The sequence below is a fragment of the Boleophthalmus pectinirostris genome, unplaced genomic scaffold, assembly GCF_026225935.1.
Source record: "Boleophthalmus pectinirostris isolate CB_2022bp ecotype Guang Dong unplaced genomic scaffold, ASM2622593v1 HiC_scaffold_22, whole genome shotgun sequence".
NCBI lineage: Eukaryota > Metazoa > Chordata > Actinopteri > Gobiiformes > Gobiidae > Boleophthalmus > Boleophthalmus pectinirostris.
The window spans coordinates 29,256,221-29,274,847 of NW_026571190.1; the positions used below are offsets into that span (position 1 = coordinate 29,256,221).

Consider the following 18,627-nt stretch of genomic DNA (forward strand, 5'->3'; position numbering starts at 1 on the left):
GAATTCCAGCATTTCACGGTAGTGAAAGAGCCAATCATAAAGAGATTCCTGAAGATGCCGTCAGTCAAACCTGTTGGTAACTGCTGATGGCGACTCAGACACCATCTGTCTCCTATTTACAGCTCTATCCTCAAACCTAAATCAAAACAAACAAGAGAACAATAGCTGTAGCCTGGTCAGGTCCAGAGGTGTGAAAGGACCCATTATGGCCCTGAATGGTTATGCTAATAACACCCTACACTCAGTGTATTTCAATAGGCCTCACTAACTAAAAGAAACTGTAAACAATTAGGTGTGTTAGTTTCAGAGTAGTTTCATTGTAGTTAGTTCCTCCCTGCAGACAGATATAAGGAAGTATCCACCAGCATTCTGACCAGAACTGAAGAAGCATCTTGGATGAGCTGCGAAACGTATTTGACCAAAACTGAATTTCTCCTTTGCCGTGGATTCTACCTGGATGACTGAGGGATTTTTCACAACCCTTGATGGAGTCAACATCAGGGAAAAAAGGCCCCTGAGTGGTCTTGTATCATTGTTCAGATCTTGATTCACAGACAAAATAGAACCCCAGGATCATGTAGAGTGGATTAAAACTAACTTTTTAAGGTCTGAATGGCAAACCTGACAGCAGCAATTAAAGAGAGGGACAACAATTCTTCAATAGAAAGTGAATTGGAGCCAGACTCCATGGAGCCAATTCGCTCCCATGCCTAGTTTCCATTTAGATTGGCGAGGAGATTGGACATGTCCTTCTACACACAGTCTATGTGCCAGCTTCTGTAACAGAGTGTAATTACATGTTGGTGGTGGTGGTACATTGTGTAAAAGAAGAAAATAAAATTAAGTGATACAGAAGAAAATTATTAAAACCCCAAAAGAACACGGGCTGTCAAAGAACATGTCTGTACAATACGGAAGGACATAACTCTGTTTAATGAACAGCACAGATGTGGCTAATTTCTTGAAAGCGATTGTTTATAATTAGATGTAAAGCAAACACAAAACGGCCATATTTTTGAATTAAAACAGCTGAATACAGAGGGACGGGTGGAGAAGTCTATTAGCGCTGAGTGACATGGGGAAATTTGTTTAATATTAACAAGAGGGAAAAAAATCATATGCAAGTCTGAGACACACTTAAATAACCTGCAGCAATTACAAACTTAATTGCCAGTGCGGGGAGAGAAAGAGAACAATGGTGAATTATGGGCTCCTAAGGGCAGATAATCCATCACTCTAGCCTGGGACGGGAGACTAGATTTGGCCAGTCTAGTGGACATGACAGCTCTGCAAATGCTGTAAACAACCTGGAGCCCGCGCCATGGTTCCCCTGCTGATTTGTGCCGATGCAAAAGCCACAGAAACAACACATCTTGCGCCTGTAACTGATAAGCATCGTCAAGTTCGAAATGACTATTGAGTCTGAGACAACAGCCCGGCTATGTAGAAAATTGTGATTTTTGTGTAATGCTTGACGAAGAGCAACACAGCGGATATGTGCAGAGTCGCGTGAGGTGGCTGTCCATCAAAATGAGCAGGAAGGACGCAAGCCTTCTGGTAGGCAAATCATGGTCCATGCAACTGGCTTGTCTCAGGTTGTTTGTCTTGCTGTAGTGTGTCTTGTGGTGCATGCAGAATACAAATGGAAAAACTCAAATAGATAACACAAGGCTGAAATAATATCACAAAGGTTTTAGTAATAATAAACCACAGACTGAATGTCAAATTAAACAAAATACTGGCTCACTTTAAAAGGGAGATATTATGTAAAATCAGTTTGAATGAATTTTAACCATGTTGCAATGGTGTTTCCTCATCACAGCTATAACTCAGAATTGTATTGTGATTCATTCCTGCATGTTTGAGTGATAATACTAACACATCAGACGACAACAGGGGGAAAAAATAGGTAGAAAACGGCAGTGGAGATCATGAGGGGAATCTTGTATTGTCCTGAATTTGAGGCTTGAGCACTCAGAATATGTTTCATTATTCATAATTATTCAAAAAGAAATTCTGACTACGACAAGGTAGGATTCAAAATGGTCACATTGCTATTTTTAAAGAATAAATACATGTAATGCCTGAGCCCGTTTCTCTTTCTGTTTCAATGTTGCTATTTAAAATGAACAAATGTAAAAAATATGTATGCTATAGTTCAATACTGAACACCTGAAAATAGCACGATATGTTTTCAAAGTTTGCACAGGGTAAAAACAGAAGTGAAAGCCTTGTGGAGCAAAGAGCACACGTTTAGTTGCAGAGCATGTAGTCTGGAGTTGATGGCATATAGAGCAGCACACACATCATAAGTGTAAAACAGCGGAGGACACGTAGATCTTTATGAAAGAACAATGGTGAAAAGCCCTTCCGATGGCAGCTTTCCGTGGCGAAATGATACAGACCAGTGATTTCCCAAACCGCAGCCTCCCTCTCCTGCACCATCAGCATCCTAATGCCCACACACCACTCCTACAGACAAAAAAAAAAAAAAAATCTATCTCGATTCACATCCCGCCTCCACCCCCACTGTCTGCGTGGTGTATTTCACTAACACTTAAAGGAAATAGACCTGAGAATCCAGGGGCACTGCTCATTACAATTTAGTGGGATGGCTATTTGTCTCATGGGGTCGTGCGGCGCCACAATGGAGCGCACTGTGAACGGACCACTTTGAGTTTTAATATTCCGACTCCGGCATTGAAGGCTCGGGACTCATTTGTGCTGCTACTTGGTGGGTTTTGAGGATGCTTGTGGCTCGGCGGCAACACGTAGTCGGGGGAGATGAGATGAATCACAGCAGTGGGCCAGGGCTGTCGTGATGGATATACACAGGTACTGTAGATACCTGAAGAGAAAAACAAAAGGATGGGGCCAACAGAGCAGATTTTTCACGCTTTTGACTCAACCGTGGAGTTTCTTTTATGGTGTTGTGAGAATTTCATGCATTTCAACTTCACCAAAAGCGTAACTAGTCTGGTATTTTCCAAGTTGAACAGCATCTAAGGGGAGACAGAATACTTTATCTTCCCTTGTCGTATGGATAAGCCTAATAGTCCACATTAATCTGGGCTATCTCACATTCGAGCCAGGTGCTATGCTAACCGGCTAACGTGCAGTTACCAGCACAACGATAAGCCAGGCTGATGTTGATAAATGAAGGCTAGTTTTCACCTCCTTCATGAGGTCGTCCTTTCCCATCACAGCGTGGTATTATAGGCTTTGTTCACTTAGCTGGCAACACCTTTCATTCAACAGTAATGTAGACAAGATTTCACAGCGTGAGGTTTACCGAGGACAAGTCTGATCAGGGAGTTCTTATAAGTTTTTCTCATAAATTTAAAGTATTTATTACTTTATTACTTACTATTTTCTGATCTAATGTCGTTTCCTCGTCACTGACAAACCCGGAGTTGTGTTTTGTTTCATTCTCACATGTTTAACACACAAACCCTGCACATTTAGAACAGAAAACACTCAAACACATGTGATGTCAGTGTCATACAGGAAATGCTCCACTGTGTTTTTAAACTCCATATAACATCACTAGAAATCCCTTGAATTCCCAGCCCTGGAATAGACCTTTTTCCCAACTGCTGGAAGTGCTGATGTAGGGTGAACATCACTTCCGGTTAATGCTTTTCTACGGCAAAATATCTGTAGAAATGTCTCGCATATTTTCCACCAGCTTCATAAATCTGCCCCATCACCAAATCTTCATCCAGCAAGGTCCACCAAGAACATATTCTGTCCATGAAGAATTTATCCACAACTATCAAAATAAGAAAGATGAAAATTTAAAGGCGAACAATGACTAGCATTTGTGAAATACTTCTGAGCAAAACTAAAGTTATAGTCATGAATAAAACATAAATAATAAGTAATTTTTTAATAAGTAACTTGTTAACTCAGACTAATTGACAAAGATGTTCATAGATTATATGTCTAGCATTTCAACTGCACAAATCTCTCCGTCTATGCTGATTACGGATGGGAATTCGATAAAATTTTCTTAATCGATCGCCGGGAGAATTAACAATCGATTATCGATTAATCATTAAAGTTTTTATAATAAAATTTATCATCATTATTATTATATCTGCACTACTAATCTGCATAAATAAACTCAACTTTACGACATATAAACTGTAACCACTCTAGAGCCACATCAGCCCGTTTGACATTATAATGTGTTTAATTCAGTTTTGCACAACTCTCACAGAAACGAAACTTAAAACCGCATGGCTAATTTGCATAAATTAAGCAAAGAAAAAAAAAAAAAAACTGCTCTTGTGCGCTGATGTGACACGACTCAGTGGAATACAGGTTAGTGTGACCATATTTGCGTTTGTCAAAACCAGGACACTGTACGGGGGGTGGGAGGTGGGGCCTCATCATCGACATTGCGCTACTCTCACCTGGCAAAGCTTTTTCCCACTGGACACTGAAACATATGTGCTGCTTTATACACTGTGCAAATGGCCTCACACTTTATTTCAGTCTGAGTTTCTTCAGTCTGAGAATCCTTCATGGACAGAATATTTCCTTTGTCGATCTTGTTGGTTGAAGATTTGGTGATGGGCTAAATTTATGAAGATGGTGGGAAATACATGAAACATTTCCACAGATATTTTGCCATAGAAAAGCATTAACGGAAGTGGCGTTTACCCTACATCGCAGCACTTCCGGCCATTGTGAAAAGGTTTATTTCCAAGCTCTACTGAACTAAAGATGAAAAGTAGATGTAAACTTAAAAAAAACTACTGCTTCATGACATCACATTTTGATTTTTGGAGATGTAGACAGACTAAGAATAAAGGGTTACTCAAGCACATGTGAATGAAATAAAACACAACTTCTGGTATGTGTCTGATAAGGTAACAGCATTATAACATGGCTTAAAGCTCACAAGAGTCAGTTTTGCGTAATACAAGACCTTAAAAATGGTTTTCAGACATATAATCTGGCAGTCCAAAGCACATTCTGCTTTCTGATGGGATAATAGGCTTCAGAACTTTTTTCAAATCTTAGGAAACAGACCAGTAATAGCAATCAAATATATGAGAAAAACAAATCTAGATAAACTAACTTAGAAGTACCAGTGACAATAAGTGCACAATGAATTATAGTTAAAATGTTAGGCATAAATATACGGCTCTTAATCTAGTCTAGTGAAGAGCCACATCTGTAGAATTGAAACATAGTATTGCATTTATCTTCTATTTCAGTCAGTGTTGAGCTGCAAAGTATGCCCTATCTTTATTTCTTATTTCCAGTCTGTTTACATTAGCTGAATTACTGCCACTATATCCTTCTTGTCAGATATCTATCAAGAAACTGTAAAGGCAATCAATGCGTGTGCCAAAACAAATAAAGTCATGTTTCAATCAGGACATTTCAAGAGTCTTCAAAAATAAATATTCAAATGGGGTTTCTTCAGTGCACCTGCTGCGTACCATGTGACACCTGCCTGGTCTCAAAAACAGATGCATCATGGGAGGAAATCAGTTGGAAATGTGCAGTAAATTCATGTTCAAGACAATTGGGAACATATGCCGGCGTTCTATAGTTACAATATGCGATACACACATAAACTGCATATAAGTGGACATAGCTAACCCCGTAGTCGTGTACGAAATAGGAAGTGAGCACGGGCGCGCATCTGGCTCCATTGATTCGGCTCCATTTCACTTTATATTAAGAAAAACGTTGCCTCTCTCTCCGTAACTGCTGCTGTCGGGCTCCTCATGATCCTGGTGTTTTTATTTTGCTATTCTGTCCATTAATTAATCCCTATTTCTAACATAAAACTGGCTCTAAATTCGCCTCTATTTTATTTTATTTTATTTTATTTATGCATTTATTTTGGGCAAGTAAAGATTTACATTTATATACAATGGAACATATAACAAGTGAAATCATAACAGAAATGAAAATAACAACAAAAAATTGACTATTATTATTATTATTTCCCCAAAAAGGAATGGGAAGAAGAAAATTTATTTAATCCCACCCCTACTCTTCATAATCTAACACAATGAGCTTCTTTTGTGTTTTTCAGACATTTTGAATTAAACTATATGAACTATTTACAAGTGCAGACAAAGAGTCACTGCATAGCTTGGTAGTATAACATAAGTGTACCAACAATGGTAAAGTAAAGTAAAGAAACAGACAATGGTAAGAAACAACAAATACAAGTAATGTAACAGACAGCACATACCAGCAATGGCAAGAAAACAACAAATATAAACCAGTGCTACTGAGGCAGTATTGTTCCAATATTATGACCCACTCTCCATGTACTGTGACCAAACCATATGTTTATATAACAACTTGAATTTATGGATATTTTGGCATTGCTTGAGACGTGTATCATCACATGTATCATGTATGTATTCCAGAGTTTTACACCACATACAGACACACAGAAGCTTTTACGGGTAGTTCGTACATTAAGCAATTTGAAAAATGATAGAGGATATGGATGGTATAGAGGGTATGGTATCTATAACTGTAGGCCTCCTTGAGCTTCATTTGACTGGAGCCGAATGCTATGGTTGACATCACATATTCTAAGGCAGTGCTTCTCAAAGTGGAGTCCAGAGACACCCGGGTGTCCTTGGAGCTTGTGTTGTGGGACCCCAAAAATGACATAAACTACCTTAACATTTTTTCTTAATTTTTTTTTTTTCTTAAGTTTCTTATTGTTTCTTATTTTATTGGTACAGTAGGTTTGAAATTGGATATCATAACTTTGACAAGCAGATCCTTCATCCACACTGTTTTTATACATGGTTATACATGGTTTGCACTTTTATTGAGATGCTGTCATGGAGACGAAAGTGGTTCCTTGGGGCGTTTTCATACTGATAAGGGGTCGCCGCCTTCAAAAACTCTGTGAACCCCTGCTCTGAAGAAAAAGTACTCCTGAGCTTTTGGCATTTGTTATATTAGAGCACAAGAAACTGTACCAAAAAGACCAAACCTCCTTTGCTGACTTGTTCGTGATACTATGTGAGCAAAAGGACTAGGATGGCAAAATTTTGGGAATATTTACAGTTGCTTATGTTGTGATTCTGAACACACAGCGGAGGGTACCTTCAGGTCAGCTCTGCAAAGTTTCTTATTAAAATGTCAAGAGCAATCACAGTCTAAAATGGTTGGGAGTCATGGCTGAGGGGAAACAGCCTGGGCGAATCAAAAATTAAGTAATAGCTCTTCTATATTATACCTATCAGAGGGAAAGGGGGAGATTAGTGAGTGGCGAGTGGAGGCATGAAAAGAGGAGATGAGAGACTGTTGATCTCCAGGCGATTGTGAAAAAAAAAAAAAAAAAAAACTAAAGAAAAACAAATGCAACTGATATCGTATCCAAGAGCTTTCATTTAATGTGGTGTGGAAAATAAAGGGGAGCAGTATTCGAGTGTTTACATCCTCAAAGGCATGAGAACATAGGCACGGAAGCATTACTCACTGCAGAATCCCAAGCAGTCCGCTCCCAGTAATTGGTCGGTTGTATTAATCATAAAAGGCATTTTGTTACTGATTGCAGAAATAAAAAAAGAGCATGTTGATGTGCAATGTCTCCTAGCTACAAACATACTTCTGTATTTAGACTGATCCAAGCCTCTGCTACTAGGTCAGAGGATAGCTTTGCATGGTCTTTAAATATGCCAGTACAGCAGAATGAACAATGTGAAATAGTGGAGATTTCTCAACAATTAGAAATCATGAACAGCTCATCTTTGAAGTTTTGACTTGGATGCTGAATGCATTATTTATGGTAGTGCAGAATAGCAACAATAACATCACAGTAGTAGAAAGAATATGTATCAGCATGTTATAATGTGCTCTGTAAGATATGTAGTAAATTCAATTCCCTATAGAATACAAAATTTACTATTGTGAGTAAACCATGTTGGAATGTTGTTACCTCATCAAAAACATACATGGAGTTGTGATTTGTTTTCACTTACACATGTTTAAGTAATCCTTTATTTTACTAGCCAGGCTGGCGCCACCTAGTGCCTCTGCTCATTTGCATTTCTCTCCAGCGATTAGGTCAGAAATTGGAATACACTTCGCAAAAAACCCGGAAGTGCAACTCTGGGCACTAGTTAATCAGTGACGAGCCATATATTCTGTGTTGGCAATGATTCCCGAGATCGAGGATTTAAAGCCGGAACAAAGAGAATGTTTGGTGAATTTTATCAAGGGGAAAGACGTGATTGCCCTTCTTCCTTAATATACCAGTTAGCCCCGTTAGTGTATTACATAAGTCACGACCAAATAGCAGCACTTGGTTCAATAAAAAAAAAAAAAAAAAAAAAAGTACCTGTCTACTGTCAAGCGAATGAATTCTAATGCTGCAAGGTTTCTACAAAGTGAAACTGTCTGATGAATCAGGCTTTTATTTTACATCTACCAAGCTCAAAATGCTCTATTCCACCTTGTGATGTCATGGGGCAGTAGTTTCAAGTTAGAATCTACTTTTTTATCTTTTGTTCAGTAGAAATAGGCGATTCTAGGATTAAATTTAATGAAATTATTCTAGTGAAGGCGTACAGAGTTAAAAAATCATGGAGCACTTCCTGTATTACGACATGACATCACAAGATAGAACTGAATGTTTTCTGTCTGATAGAAGAACTCTAATGTCTAAATATGTAGGGTTTGTGTGTTAAATGTGTGAATGAAACAAAACAAAACACAACTCTAGTTATGTTAGTGATGAGTAGAACCAGACCCACTACATTCACCTTGTACTAAAAGGCCATACTATTTCAGTCTGAGACCCAAGTCCAGAGCCAAAACCTCTCCAGCCTGTCGCATATTTTCTGTATAGTTCCAGTCACAAGTGAGTGTTTTAGTTTGAGCTGACGGATCAGTGCAGACTTTGTCAAGTCTATACCAGTCTGGTCGTTTACTGGCCAATAGGGCAAGTATAGGGTGAAAAGTTTGTCACCTACAATGTGACAAAGATAGGGCTTCTCGCAGCTCGCCAAAAAATACACCAGACTGTCCATGAGGTGATCGAAAGTCTGAAACCAATCAAACATTACAGCTGTGCTATGTAACTTGTCTCCATGGAAATGTTAAACGCTCCACAGTATGGCACGAAAAACATCTCCACGACACACCACAAGCAGTTACGGGTCAGATCTGGGGAGAGACAACCACGCTCAAAGTAAGAATGCATGTTTTTCGAGGTAACACCAGCAATTAGATAAATGCAAAGATTAACGCTACATGCAAAGCGTCAATATCCTAGAAACAAACTGCGGACCTCCCACAAGAAAAGTCACACGGTGCACTTTTAACAAAACACAGTAAATGAGCGTATCTAAAGAAAATTAAAACCGAAAAGATCGAATGGCACCCTACTTCCACTCATCTTGCACTGACTGAATAAGCGTTGCCTACATAAAAACATACAAAATCTCCTTTCATTACAGCACTCTGCCAAATGTGTTGACTAAACCTCCCGAATCATCCCGAGTTATGATGTCTAAACCAACATTTACAGCTCAAAAGATGTGTGACAGCTGCTGCTCCTTAACTTGATAACCCCAACAATTCCAAACAGCTGTACCAATCAGGGCGCTAATGGCAGGAATGGAAACGGTTCCGACATCCTAAAGCTGAAACGTAGAGAGAGATGGAGGGAGAGGAGGATGACAGAGAGAGAGAGAGAGAAGAGAAAGAGAGTGAAAGAAGTTGGGAGGATGCAAAAGCGCTATGAGGAATCCTGGGATCCACCATCAGTCAAACAGGGCCCAGAGAGATGATCTGACAGATGCTTCCATTAGTGACGGCGCAGTGGGGGGTAGAACACATGGCTTATTTCCAACCGTGGCACTGGCTTCTTACTACAGAATGCTAATTAAAGAAAGACATTTGGAATCCTCAGTATAGCCCTTCACATCGCGCTAATTTTACCTTAGGCGTTTCACATTTGATTACATTTAACTGTTTTTATTTCAGCTTTGGCTCTTTTAGAACCATTTACATCAGCACTATTATTAATATGGCTTTTAGTTACATTTTGACTAATGGTCAGAGCTAATAGATCTTTCTGAAGAGTCAGTAATGGACCAAAAGAGAAATGTGTCGTTACCAGTGTAGTCATTATTGCATTTTAAAAGGCCATATTATGCAAAAATTACTCTTGTGCGTTTTAAGCCATGTCAGAATGCTGTTACCTCCTAAAAACATAACTGGAATTTTGTTTTGTTTCATTCACACATGTTTGAGAAATATTTTATTATTAATCTGCATCTCCAAAGCGCAAAATGCTGAGTTCGACCTTGTCATGTAGTGGAAGTTTTCAAGTTAACAGCTATTAGCGTTTGTTTGACAGGGAATAGAAATTTCAGGGCTGAAATTATCCAAATGATTCTAGTGGAGGCGTATGTACTTTAAAAACACAGAGGCTCACGCTGTATTTCCACATGACACCACAAGGTAAACAGAGTGTTTTCTGTTTGAGAGAAGAGCTCAGCTTAAATATTCAGGATCTATGCGTTAACCATGTGAAAATGAAACAAAAAATGTTTAATCATGGGGAAACATCATAGCATAAATCAGAAAATAGCGTAATATTGGCCCTTTAACGGGACAGTCCAGAATTTTTGACAAAGAACCTAATTTCCTAGTGAGCCAGAGTGTTGGAGACATGTGGAGACACTTTTTAAAATATTCCATCCAGTCCAGCAGAGGTCGCTGGTGCTAGGCTAGTGCATGTCTATGGCCATAGTTATCCTGCCACTAAAAACAGTATTACTCTCTCCACAAGGCACCTGAGGCAAATCTATTATTATACCAGACTGTCCATGTGAATGTCTGTGTTGTCTGAAATAAAACTAACCTTGCATTTGAAGGATTTATGTCTGAGCAGCAGCAGCGAGTTGTACTTCCTTATACAAAGCTTGGCAGCTGTAGACTGATATCACCCAGCACCTATCTTACAGGCAAATTATTATTCTATCAACACAGACATCGACAGTCTGATGTAATAATAGATTTGCTTTGGGTGTTTTGTGGAGTGGGTAAGACTGCTTTTAGTGGCAGAATAACTATGGCCATTGACATGCACTAGCCTAGCACCAACGACCTCTGCTGGACTGGATGGAATATTTTAAAAAGTGTCTCCACATGTCTCCAACAATCTGGCTCACTAAGAAATGAGGTCCTATGTCCAAAAATCTAGACGGTCCCTTTAAAACTGCATGACAGAAGAAAATACTAAATACAGCCACAAAAGTTGACTAATTTATCTATTGCATTTTGCCATCATAACAGAGCTGTGGTGAGAGACTTTGTTGCTTTCCTACATACCAGAGGCGTAACAGGCAATATGTAAGTAATAAGTGATCAGAGATACGGTGCCCAGTCTACACCTGGGTCCTACGTGAGATTTGGTCTTAACATGGGCAGCCAGGTTAGATTTACAGAGAGACACATTTTATATTGAGCCTATGAATTCAAGGATGTAACCCATATCACTTTTATGTTCCCTGGGTGCTGTGAGAGCCTCTAGAAGTAGAATTGCTGTGTATACGATCAGATATTTCTGTCCTAATGGTTAAAAGCTCTTGCCAAACAGTATTGCATTTATTTTCCATATATACCTCTTATTAAAAATTTAAGCACTACACAGGTATCCAAGAAATATCCATTTGTCTACAAGACTCAACACATATGATGAAGAGTGTACTGCCCTCAAAAAGAAAATACTGGCCTACTTAGCCATGGCGTAATGTACTAATAATTTAATACATTGACTTATGCGATGGAGACATGCAAATTTGATGACGTGACTTGACTGGGGCCAAAGGGGAGGTCTTCATCGGAAACATACCACTGCTGAAACAAAATTAAGTCCGAACTCGTTGCTCTCTATTTAAAATGGGAGAGATCATTATAGATATCATTATAATTCAAACTTACACAAGCACTTATTCAGTGTGTTAAAAGGGACACTATGCAAACAGGTCTAAAGAGCTAATTTCTTTGGACGAGTTGATGAGTCTTATTACCTCGCAATCATGATTGCTTACTTTTGAAGCTCCAGAATTAGCAAAAAACTGTTATTTAAAGGTCCTATATTATGCAAAATTTCCCCTTTTGAGCTTTAAGCCATGTGTGACGGACAATTTCTGCCAGGTGTTTGATTGACAGGCATTGTAACCAGTCCGATGAGGTTCAGTTAGTCTTCTGATATTTTATGTTATTAGGCTCTTTTTTCAGACCAAGAGTTTGTTTTCATACCTGACAGTTTCGACTGCTCTCTAGCAATCTTCCTCAGAGTGATCACGTGATGTTGCTGTGACGTTTCCGGTCAGCGAATTTATACAGGTTTTGGCGCCGCCTTTCTACCAGTGGAGGCAGGACGACAGTACTATCTGCAGTCCGACTTCCTCAGGACAGTATCCCAGGTGTGTAAGAGTAAAAAAGCCCCCTCGTCCCGGTTTATAGTCCCGTTGGCATGTTTCCATATTCTGATTGCCTCTTTAATCCAGCAATATTGTTTGTTTTCCTCTGTCCCAATGATGTTTTTCTCTGTCCCAGTCCATAATGTGGTTCTCTCTTTTACAATGGTCAGAGATGGCCGATTTGAGTTGTTCCTGTTCCACTTTGTGTTTTGTTGCTCGTGTGCATGCTTTTACTGTTTCCTTTTCTCTGAGGAAGTTGGACTGCAGATGGCGCTGTCATCCTGCCTCCACTGATAGGAAGTCACTGCTAAAACCTGCATAAATCAGCTGACTGGACACATCACAGCAACATCACATGACCACTCTGAGGAAGACCGTTAGTGAGCAGTCAAAACTGTCAGGTATGAAAACAAATGCTTGGTCTGAAAAAAGAACCTAATAACATACATTGTAACCAATCAGATGCTATTGTTTTCAAGTTTTTGTTTTTTTTCCAAGTTAGTGGGTGCAAGTCTTGTATGTGTAATAAAGAAGTGAATGGAGATTTTAAAAAGGCACACATATATATCAGCATGTTTGCAGAGTGTTTTGAAGTTTGCAGTAGTAGACTGCAGAAAATGTATGGTCAAGGTCCAATTAGATGTTTATTTGCGATATTGTGAAATGCTAAGTGCCAGCTAACAGCCCACTTGCTATTGTTATGGAGCCTTTATTGTTTGTGTTTGTTTAGCTGTATTTGTAGAGTATATCATATATACTATATATTATTTATTTTATTTTTTTTCCTTTATATGTTTCAGGACCACACACATCCAGACACCGACACAAGGTTAAAAGTAGAAAAAAAAAAAGTTATAAAACTTCATCATATCTCATCGTGCATTCTTACCGATGACCCCTGGTGATCTCAACAATAATAAGCCACACAATAGCTCTCCTCAAAATGCCATGTTAGAATGCTGTTACTTCATCAAAAACATACCTAAAGTTGTGTTTTGTTCATTCACACAGGTTGAAGAATCCTGCATTATTCGCCTGTCAAGTTAATAGCTACCTTTTTCCTTTTGTTTAGTAGAGATTGGCAATTCCAGGTCTGAAATCATCCAAATTATTCAAATCATTGATGTATGGAGTTTGAAAACACAGTGGAGCACTTCCTGAATTACTGTTTGAGAGGAGAACCCAGCCTAAATATGCAGGGTTTGTGTGTTAAACGTTTGAATGAAACAAAACACAACTCTAGGTATGTTACTCTTCTTTGCAGGAAATTACCATATTGTAAATACAAACGACATCTTAATGTTCCAGACTTACGAGTTGATTGTATGAGCTTAAAGACTGGAGACAAATAAAAACGCACATACACGTTATAGGAGTTTAGGGGTCAGCAAGAAAACACAAGGAGTACAGCACACGCAGAGAGTCCTGTGGTTAGATGCAGACACTGAAATCTAAAAAATGAGAGGGAAAGATAACTAAATTGTATCATTATAAGAGTGGCACTACCAGACAATAATACCAAACACACCATATTATTTACATTTCTGTTTCCAAGTGCTCTAGTAATTTTGAATGTGGACAGCAATATAACTTGTGAAGTAACAGGTCGTTTTAGCTGACAATTTCAAGAACTGGTTGAAATAGGTCAATGAAACTTGAAGAAAATATGAAATTTGGATCAGGTTAACAAAACCCACTTGTTAATAGCAAAATTTTCCCAAGAAATACATTTCAGCCTCTTACAACTGTGTAGTACACATTATGAATTAAGTACTTTCCTTAAAGTATAGCACAAATTCAACATATTTTTAAATACTAGAAAAGTTGTTAAGTGTCACTTCTGGGTCCCTCAGCTGACAGAAAACTATGAGCATGTTTCGTCTTTTGTAGCAACAACACATCTCATGTTAAAAAAAGAAGGCATTTGTTTAAAGCTAACAAAATTAAGAGGACAATCTACAAGAGAAGTTGAGAGGTTTAGGTTAGACTAAACTAGTGTTAACAGTGACCAGCACTTAGTGTGATATACACACTGCTAATCCTCTCTAATTTTATTTGTACATTATTTACAATTAACTAAAACAAAGCTAAAAATCAGCTGTGAAGTTTACAATTATTCAGCAATTCTTACAGAGTTGTTAGTGTTTTTACTTTTAGTAGTTGAGAATGTTGGGGGTAAACTTCCAAAATTAGCAAGGGTTTAATAAATATTACATCAAATATCGAATATGCTTGTTTCTGTGAAATCAAAATGTCAAAGCATTTATAAAAATTGTTCATAATTTGATATTTATAAATCATTTTGATAATCAGCCTCATGGGCCTCAAAAAAGCTCAAATGTTGAAAAGACCATTATTACAGTGTTTGACAAACTTGGCCTGGAAAACACTCATATTTTCAGGTTGGCTTTGGAGCAGACATCTCCCGACCAATGTCAAGACACGATTATGTGGTTCTGCCTCACCTTTAACACAAACGTGTTAGACATATTTACATCTCACCAATACTGCAAAAATGTCAATAGAAAAAAAATGGGGGCAGCAACGACATGGCTGACATGGTTTGAATTTGCCCTGGATTACAGACAGCTTAAGCATTGTCTGCTGTGTAAACACAACAGCGTGAAAAACGAGAGAGAGAGAAACAAGCAACACGTCTCTAGTGCTTTACCTGCCTCCATTTCACAAAGGCTGTCTGTCACTTGTGCTTGTCTCTGCTAATATTTGATCCCACCCTTTTGAGACGAAGACACGGATCATACAAATCAGTGTGCTCCTCCCCACTGGAAGGTCTGCCATCTCTACACGGCACCACTAAACTCCTAACATGTTGACATAATTACAGTATCGCGCATTGCAAGCACTGTGCATTCTTGCCCTCCTGCATAAGAATCAAAGCTCAGGCAGACTGCCCCGTTCTGTGGAGCCGAGCCGTGAGTCAATAGAGCGTCCTGTCAGTGTGTGAGCAGGGCCCGTCAGGCAGCCGCTCCAAAACGGGCCCAATGGGAGAAAGACTTATAGCCTGCTGTCTACCTCACATCCCCTCGTGGTGCTGTGGAGGTCAGAAAGGACAGCAGCAGCCAGCACAGAGCAGGTACAAGCACTGCACTAAGAACATGGTGAAATATGCAAATGTTTTTCAAGATAGGTGATCATTTGCAACCAATGTAATGAAAATAAAAAATTCATTTCTCCCCTAATCCAGTTTTACTTGTTTAAGAAATTGAGAGACTGATTTATGAAGGGCTCCTAAAATAATTTACATTACAAGAATGCACTACAATTTCACTTTCAGCAGATAGCCTTGCCTCATAAAATATATGTTTTGCTGCATGATCGAACAGGGAGAGTTAAAAATGCATTAAGCCCCGATGTCCTGATGGCATATGGGCAGACTTACTTTTTAGGTTGCAGGGAACCCTTATAGAGGGTTGTGCGGATGCAGGTGTTGAGTAAGATTAGATCATATTCAAATTCATTAAACCAGAAAAAAAGTGTCTTTTAATGTTTATACAAACGCAAACTTTTGTTACACTGATAATTCAACTGAACTCAGAAACATCGTTTTAATCATAAAGTGAAGGTTAAACTAATTGATACTGTCTGAGCACTGACAGTGTACACTGAAAAAGTACTTTCAATACAGTGACTAGTCTCATATTTCCTCTTTTGTGTTGCAGTACAAGCTTTTCAGATTATTGAAAGAAACAGATTAGGAACTCTGAGCACCATGAGATATAAAGGAAACTGCACTGTGATGAGAGGCATTAATAAAAAAATAAAAAATAAATAAATAAATACAAAAATTAAGAATTGAATGTGTTTAATAGTGCACAATAGCCATCATTTATCAGACTTACACAACAGCAAAGACAAAGCCATAGACATAAGGGGACATAGCTAAACTAGCCACCATGTTCTAAATATTAAGTGGATCGGCTCCATTGAGTCTGGCTCCAATCCACTTTCTATTGAAAAATCATCACCCCACTTGGCATTCTGACCTTAAATAGCCATTCTAACCTGTACTGCATGATCTTGGTGTTTTTATTTCACTATTTTCTTCATAAATCAATATATGAAGAATAAAAGAACAATCTTTCCCCGGTCGGCTCTAGTGTTAGCAACAGGTTTGATTGACAGGTATCGCGCCTGCATTTTTCCTTTTTCTGATACCCCATCCCCTATCCCCAGCTCCTTCTCCGTAGAGCAGAATCAGAGTGACAGGTTGTAACGTGCAGGTTCAAGTTCATGCTCCCTCTGCACGGAGTATGGAGCATGAAGACAAATGTGTATTTTATTAGAGGTGGGGGATATACCTTCAACAAGATTTTATAGGCAGAAAATTAAAAAAAATAAAATTAGAATACTGAATATATTGTCTATGAGAAGAAAAGAAAACTTTAAGTAACCTTCAAAAAGCAAAAAACATCTCACAGATATATTAGTGAAATGCAGGAACAATTGTTTAAAGACAAACATTTGTATATGTAATTGAACTCTTCCAAGAGGTCATTTTTTAGAGGAATAAAAACATGTGTACTCACCTGTCTACGCAGGTCCCTGGTCTTTTTTGTCATCTTGTCAATAGCTGAATTCAGAGGATCACCCTTTTCTTTCCTGCCAGTCTGCAAAGAAGAGAAACACAGAAATATAATTCCCATAGCACAGTTCAATAAATATATCACATTGTGTGTTGAAAAAGTCCACAGCAGGATGAAAAGTGTTTTGTTCTTTGTGCAGATGTACATGATTTCTCTTTTCACAACAGTTTTTTCATCGCTAGCATGCTTTGTGTAAATATAACATATAATTTAGTCAAGTCTTTTTCTTAGATTGCAGAGGAACTGAAATAGTTTGCAAGGTTACCTCCCAACTAGCTTTTCGGACAAAAATCAATTTAGCTGTTGCCAAATCCCCAGTGTGCTCCATTTCCTGTTAGTGCCAACTCTCTGTGGTGATGGCTTTATGAGGCTGGAGACGTGCATTCTTCACCTGGCGCAGCCACCAGCTGTGCCTCTCCACCCAGCAGTGAGGAGAGCACTGGGAGCTCAATGCACCAGAGTGAACCCTTCACTGAGTGTGTGTGCATACATAAGCAGAAGGCTGTCGTCATACAGTCAGATCCCAGACATTTGTATGAGCACCCCTGTGTCCTACACACACTTCCACCTGCAGTCTTATTCACCACACACGCTCACTGAAACCTCTACTGAAGCACAAGCTCACTGAAACCTCTACTGGAGCACAAGCTCACTGAAACCTCTACTGGAGCACAAGCTCACTGAAACCTCTACTGGAGCACAAGCTCACTGAAACCTCTACTGGAGCACAAGCTCACTGAAACCTCTACTGGAGTTGCTTTTCATTCTATAGCCTCACACTTTAGGAATACACTTCTGTGGCTTGTTACAGCCTTTTGTCCCAGGACACATTTAAATGATCTTGTACTCCACAGAAACCTCTAGAGCCATGCCTGCATGTCAAAGAAGACAGATTGCTGCTTTAAATCTTAATGTGACTTCCAAGACCCTGTGCCATGGGCCTATAGTAGAGGTTAACAGATAAACATCAGCACTGGTAAATTGCAATGCAATGCAATGATGCTGTGATGAACTGAAGCCAATGCAGTATCTACTATTCAGTTCAACATGGCCATTTTGGCTGAAAGACATCATTCTCAAAGCGATGGCACTATCAGTTTATAACATTAGTTGTCCTGTTGCCAAGCAACCCTCTCCATGTTCAGCTCAGCAGAAGGTAAAGGTACATTTTCTGCAAACTCAAATGACTCTGCAGAAAAAAACAAACAAAGCAATATTTGCTATTATGTAGATTAATACATGTAATATAAAAGAAATGGAGACTGTAATATTCTATGCATTTTACGTATATTAATTAATACAGAAGCTACTGACAGGATCAACACTTTTTATCCAAGCAGGCCCAGTGTTCACAGGAAGAATCATGACTAACAACTGCCTACTCCTGACACTTGAAACTCTGTCATAGTACATCATTAAGACTGTCCCAGACAGTTGTTTCTGTGTCATGGTGCAATATCCATATGGCAGAAAGAACTAAGTGGGTGGGGCTGATGGTTCAAGTTAAAACATATTCCTGTTTCATGGTTCAAAATCAGGTATAGGAGGCTTTACAGCCTAGAGTGTTTTGACAGAAAGCAGCAAAT

General features: G+C 38.9%; 1 protein-coding gene across 1 annotated transcript in view; it reads right to left on the minus strand.

Moving 5' to 3' along the window:
- The window catches only part of ctnna2 (catenin (cadherin-associated protein), alpha 2), a 303,010-nt gene that overhangs the window by 131,947 nt on the left and 152,436 nt on the right, over nucleotides 1–18,627 (minus strand). The window contains exon 8 of the mRNA XM_020930497.2: nucleotides 16,985–17,065. Coding sequence (XP_020786156.1) covers nucleotides 16,985–17,065 — 81 coding nt within the window. The remainder of the gene's footprint in view (nucleotides 1–16,984; nucleotides 17,066–18,627) is intronic.